This window comes from Puntigrus tetrazona, chromosome 5 (assembly GCF_018831695.1).
Source record: "Puntigrus tetrazona isolate hp1 chromosome 5, ASM1883169v1, whole genome shotgun sequence".
Taxonomy (NCBI): Eukaryota; Metazoa; Chordata; class Actinopteri; order Cypriniformes; family Cyprinidae; genus Puntigrus; species Puntigrus tetrazona.
This window is the reverse complement of record NC_056703.1, coordinates 513,146-520,000: the sequence shown is the minus strand read 5'-3', so window position 1 is coordinate 520,000 and position 6,855 is coordinate 513,146. Positions and strand designations below refer to the sequence as shown.

At 36.4% G+C, this 6,855-nt stretch overlaps 1 protein-coding gene across 1 annotated transcript in view; it reads left to right on the top strand.

The window, feature by feature from the left end:
- Positions 1–6,569, top strand: part of sh2b3 (SH2B adaptor protein 3) — a 35,613-nt gene extending 29,044 nt beyond the window's left edge. The window contains exons 6-8 of the mRNA XM_043239576.1: positions 1–126; positions 1,015–1,186; positions 3,019–6,569. The exon at positions 1–126 is cut by the window's left edge and continues 89 nt beyond it. Coding sequence (XP_043095511.1) covers positions 1–126; positions 1,015–1,186; positions 3,019–3,359 — 639 coding nt within the window. The 3' untranslated portion in view covers positions 3,360–6,569. The remainder of the gene's footprint in view (positions 127–1,014; positions 1,187–3,018) is intronic.
- Positions 6,570–6,855: the final 286 nt, after the last annotated feature.

The following is a 6,855-nucleotide window of genomic DNA, read 5'->3' as shown; positions in this document are numbered from 1 at the left end:
CGTGTGCGGGCTGCCTACCTTGTACAGCATGCTGGGCTCAGCGGCCATGGGAACTTCCTCGTGAGACAGAGCGAGACGCGGAGGGGAGACTACGTCCTCACGTTTAACTACCAGGGCAGAGCAAAGGTAATGAGGTGTAATCGTCATCCTCAGTTTCACGAATGACAAAGACATGTCATTATATTCATTACGGAGTAATATTCTGTATTAATATAAAATATATAAATATATCTCAAAGAATAATAATGAAGTGTTATAAAATTACAAATATTGAATGTAAAAAATATTAGAATAGAATAATTTTATATTTATATATTAATTTATATATGAAGCGTTTGTTTGGGGGCTTTTTTATCTTGTTTTTTTTATTGTTATGTTTATTTGCGTTAGTTTTGGGGTTTTTTTGTTTTATTTTGTTATTTTTTAACCTAGTAAACTGCAGTATGATTGAGATTTAATTGGAATGCACATTGAAATTTTTTAAAAAATTGTTTTTGCAAATTAGCTCCAAATGACATCCATATATGTGTGTGTGTGTGTGTGTGTGTGAATATATGTATGTATAATACTATAATATAATAATATATTGTTATTATACACACACACACACTTTTTTATGTATGTTTCTTTTATTAGTGTCAGGTTTTGCTTGTTCTTACTATTTATTTTACTGTGCTTTGCATTATTTTGGTATTATTTTATTAAACACACACACACAGAACAGAACTTTTTAAAGAATCAGAAACAGCTTTATTGTCAAGTATGTTTGCACATTCGTGTCACAGCTTCCATTACAGAACAACTAAAAATTTAATGGTACAAAGTAATATGGAGTAATATTGTAAGATGTACTAGAATGTGATAAATATTAGGTTATTGCACATTTTTATTAAATATGTCAGATTGGCTATCATATCATTATTAGCTTTAGTCGTTACAAAAAAAAGGTTAAGTCAAACCTCTGTTCTTGTCTGTATTTATATTGCATTTTCCACTGTTTTTCTTCCTTTGCAGCATTTGCGTCTATCTTTAACTGAATGGGGTCAGTGTCGTGTGCAGCACCTGCGTTTCCCATCAGTCATGGACATGCTGAGTCACTTCCGCAACTGTCCGATCCCGCTGGAGTGCGGCGCCGCATGCGAAGTTATGCTGGCCAATTACGTGCGGGTAAACCCCACTCACACAGGTAAGACAGTATTTTGCACATTTATTAATAATGCATTTTGACCCTGTTACGTTAACATCTTTGCACATTTGTGACAACAGCACACTCATCATTTGCAGCGATCGCACACACAGGAACAAATCATTTGCGTGAAACTTGAAATACATAAGAGCTCGTTGTGACTTTGATCTTCGTACTTTCATTCTGATGGCTTAATGCGAGCAATATAACACATAAATACCACGATGTGACGAATTGGAGGGAAAAGTCTTTTAAAACTATAAGTCACAACAGATGCTGAGTCATTTTCACAGTCTGATGTAAACAGATTTTGCAGGTCGTAATAGTTATTGGCCAACTGGCGAGTGGCTGTGTTTGATTTAGTCACCAAAGCCAATTTTTTCACACTTGGAAAGAATTAATTTGAGATTTTGTTTGTAAACCACGTTGAAAAATGCAATGAATCTAGTTTATGTGATCATACACTGTTTAGCAGTGTACTGTTAAGCTTATTATATGTAGAGTAGTATACGGTATAATAAAACAATATATTACATAACAGTTGTATGTAAATGCTCAAGCATGCAGTTCTAGTCTCTGTCACGCATGCACAGCTCGATAGGATCCGTTTTCCTCTTATGCTTTGTGGTTTAGATGGGGTTTAAGTAGTTCAGAGAGATCTGACACAAGGAACATGCACTCTCTCACACACACACACACACACGCACACATAATCGTCCATACACTCATAAACGTATCATCAGAAATGCATACTCTATAACTACAGACTAACCTGCCATTAAGTTTCTGTTTCCTTGCATTCTGTCCCTCACAACCTGTAAAATATGCCTAATGTTTTATGACACACATACACATAGGCATTTTAATAACATGCCCTATTTTGTGCACATACTTCTCATACCTGCAGCACACTCTGTGATGCTTGTAGAGGATGCAGAGTTTGAGAGGTGTGAAGACGATGCCCTCTATGGGATGCAAGGAGTATAATATGGTTATTGAGCTTTATTGTCAGTTTTGATGTATAAAATATAATGCCGTTCTGCTGTAGTTGTTGATTTCCATACATAGTAATTTATATTGATGAGCATCATTATATGTGTACAAACGCTAATTTAATAAATAGGGATTTCAACAACATCAGCATTATAAATGCCTTTACTGTTACTTGATCGGTTTAACACATCCGTTGAATAAAAGTATTAGTTTGAAAATGAAAGTGCATTATTTAGTAATAGTTACGTAACGGAAATTACTCTTTGTGAAATGATTAAACTGTGAAGATTTAAAAGGTTTTTATGTATGTGTGTGTATATATAGTTGACAAATATGGTGTGACACAGCAAAAATGCAAAAAGTAGATAAAAAATGAACATACAAATAACTTGAAGAAAAATTTACTTTATTTGTAGAGTTATTATAAATATATATATATATATATATATATATATATATATAATGTGTGTGTGTGTGTGTGTGTGTGTGTATGCATGTATGTATTGCACATTTTAGTATTTTAGTATTCATGCACTTATTTTTTTATTCAGAATAAGAGAAATAATTGTTAAATTCATAAAAATAACCCCATTCAAAAGTTGTAATACACTTCATCCTTGATGCATGTTGTCGCCTGAACAATCCACAACTGTTATTCAGAACAATCCATCAGGTCCGACAGATTCTTTGGATTTGCAGCATCTTTTGTGTATTTGAAACCTTCCTAAATCATTTCATTTCTCGTCACAGCTGAGAGACTTAGGAATTATAAAAGCACTTGATTAAAAGTCCTCTCTCTGTTGTGTTAATGAAGTGTTTTCTCTGTCGCATCTCTCCAGGTCAGAGTTCGGCCGTCGGCTCTCCGGTATTGGTGCCCTTCTCTCGCTGGAGCTCAGAGCCGAGTCTGGCTCACTGCAGTCCGGATTCGTGTCCTCACTCCAGCCCCTTCACGGCCCAGTCGTCCGGATTATCCGTGCTCCCGCATCGCACGGGCGCTTCGTTTCCAGACCGCCCCGTTCCCGTCCCCCTGCGCCGGAGCGAGTCGGTGGGCCGCAGAAACCTGCTCCGCCACCCCAACCCGCTGCCGCCCCTACTGGCCAACCGGGACTCTGACTACGAACTGGAGCCGCCCGACAGGGGGCGCAAGAGAGCCATCGACAACCAGTACATGTTCTTCTGACAGAGACAGAGGAGGAAAAAGAAGAGAACAAGCCGCGGATGAAAAGTGCTCCGGAATTCCCGGTCGGATGGAGAGCGTCTGGCAACCAAACGGAAGAAAGGAGTTGGAGTCGTGCAAGATTGCGCACGAGACTCGGGGCAGAGGCACCTGTGCGCTAACAATACCGCCGTACACCGGACACCCAGCCCTGGCAGCTGTCTACCTTGTGAATGTATTATACGGATGTTTCGCTATCAAATCAGAGTGTATCGTAAAATAGCTCGGAGGAGTTGTTGGATGGGAACGTTGCGAGACGGCTGGTCAGCAAGCCGAACACAAACCAAGGGTCCATTCACATTCAAACACTTTCGTGTCTACACTGGAAGCGGACATCGCAACAGCTCGAGGCCGTCTACACTGGATACATTCATTCAGCTGTATGCTAGAGGCTAGACTTTAGTAATCGACGATTACTAAAACGACGATAACATTTGTTTGTCGATCAGACAAAAAAAATCGTTATATTCGACAGAAATGCATTACAAAATAGATTTTGCATGCGATTTTAGTTTGATCTACATCTACAACTGCATATGCTTATAGTAGAAATGACAAAATGATTCAAGTTAGCTCATCAGACCAGGAGGCTAGAATTTAGCGATTATTAAAATCGTGTCAAAATCATTCGAAATAATCTTTATTTTCCACAGCAATCCTTTATAAAATTAATTTAGCATGCGATTAACTTTAGCATTAATTTTGCATATGTTCATATCCCTACAACTGCATATGCGTATTGTTAAGGGAAAAAATAAGTCAAATTAGTTCGCCAGACCAGGAGGCGAAAACGTGATGGATTGGGAAAAATCATCAGAATTTGCAATTTCAAAATTGATTTTGCATGTGATCATTTTATAATTATGTTTTATTATTAGTACTCCTACGACTGCATACGCATATGGTTAGAAACCAAAAATGTTTAAAGTGGAAGGCTAAGCTTCAGCAGTTAAGAAACATTACAATGTAATCAGTCGAAAAAAAGTTATTTTTCCATGTGAATACTTTTATAATTGATTTTAATTATGTCGGTGTTCCTACAACTGCGTATGCATATGGATAAAAATCGAAAAATGATTAACCAGTCAGACCAGAACACCTCGAGCTGGCTTTGATATAACGGTCAGAAGTTATTTAAACCTGTAAAGTATGCAATTTATAAGAAAACAAAAATATTTTAATAAAACCGCCTTATTTTAGATGTGTCTGAAGTCAGAAATGGAGAAATGGGGGCCGTCCACGTCAGGCGCCCACGATGTAGACAGCTCCGGTGTGATTTAGGTGTCTGGTGTAAATACGGTGGTAAACATCTAATAGTTTTTAGTCTGGCTGAATACACACACACACACACTTTCAGATTGTTTATTTCATCTTCACTTGTAGTAATACACAGGTTTCTTGATGTTTGCGTATTAAAAAAAACAAATAATATAAATCGTAGAACCACGGATTTATGTTGACGCGAGTCTTGAGGTTTATCTGACCAAAGAGTAAAATTAACCAAACCAGATTAGCCAAACACATTTTGTTATGCCTGTTTATCATATTTTATAATGAATTGTTTTACCCTGTGAATTCATTCTTTCTATCTGTTTTAACACATTTTAGCCTGTGTTTCACGGCTTCATTAGCTGTGTTTCACTACTTTTAAACTAACCGCTACCAAATATCACACCATAAATAGTTGATTTGAAGCTATTTGTCCATTGTTTTCAGTAAGTGTATTACAAAAACAAAACAAAAAAAAAACATTGCTTGATGTTTTCGGAGCTTGTTCTCCTTTTTGTCTCTTTTTGAGTCATTGTGAATGTCTATGTTTGTGGCTTAACACTACCACAATAATCTAATCTGTATCAAGCACAGATACCCAACTTTATATCTTATTCATAGATAATTTGGCAAATCTCACATTTCACCCTTAAGTCATTACAATAATTTGTCATTTGAATAATTTGGTGTGTGTGTGTGTGTGTGTGTGTGTGTGTGTGTGTGTGCGCGCGCGCACTTGATAAATCTGATCAAAGAAGGCTGTGAAAATGAATATTAATCCTTTTGATCTTTCATTTAAAAGAAAAACACATCTAACCATTCATTGGATAATAAGAACTTAAATTGTGGGGAAATATCCTTATGAAAAATAGTGAATATGAATGGGAATACACTTCAGAAAGGAAATTTCTAGTGCAACAACTGTTATTATCCAATGAAAGATTACATTTTTGTGAATTAAAAAAAAAAGATCAAAAGGATTAGGTGCTAATAATAGTGAGTGCCACTGTCTGTATACACACACACACACATATATATATATATATATATATATACATACATACATACATACACACACACACATACAGATATACACACACTTCATTTCATTTAGGACCATAAATATATATGTATTTCTAATATTTCACTATTCATTGTTATTTCCGTGTTTTACTGTAATACAGTAATTTTATACAATGTATTTTTTAAATTTGCTGTAATGCAGTACTTTTATATAAAAATCAGCATACAATCAGTACAGCAGAACAATTTGACTTCACACACACACACACACAAACATACATATATTTATATATTATTATATTTTTAATTATGGTTGGAGAGAATTACTGGGGGGATTATAATGCTAAATAAATAAGGTCCTAAAATGGACTTCATTCAATATAATAACATTTTTTTCTTCTGGTTATAGGGTGACAAGTTTTGTGAGTTTTAATTAATGATCAAAAGCAAGAAAGCTTCCTATACTTTCTCCTCTTCTGCTTCACTGCAGAATCTGGCCTGTGTTAGAGTATATACTGTTCTTGCTTTTCTGATTTTTATCAGCCGTTCGAAACTCTACAAATATCTATATTTTTTTAACATGATATGAAAGTGTGAACTGTACCTGTGTGTCACTACCTCGCATTGCATTGTGGACTGCGTGTTCCAGGTGGAGTGTTGTTTTTTTTGAAAATGATTTTACGGTGTGAGAGCAGCATCGAGCGGATGGAGTCAGACCATTCGACTTCTCAATGACCTGTCGTTGAGCGCACGTCCACTAATAAGTGATGTGCTCAGTTCGATCAGCAAAGTATTGTTTAAATGACTACGCTGCTTTGCAAATGACCCTGAATGTTTTTTTTGTTTTTTTTTTGTAGTTATTAAACACTCGTTTTATGCAAATACGTTGTTTCTAACATGATTTGTAATATGTACAGATTCAATTTCATATAGCAGGGGGAAAAAAAACAAAACAAAAAAACATGAAACGGCTGCATTGTCTGCTAACGAACTGCTTACTCCGAACGGGCCGCGTTGACTAAGTGCATCCGAAAGTCGTTTGTGTTGTATGATATAGCGATTTGAAATGAGAAGATCTGATCCTGGAGCGGCGCGAGCAGGTTGAGATGCTTTGTACACACAGGCCCCAGAACTGCACCACTTCGCTTCAGAGCTGCATCTGAGGTTC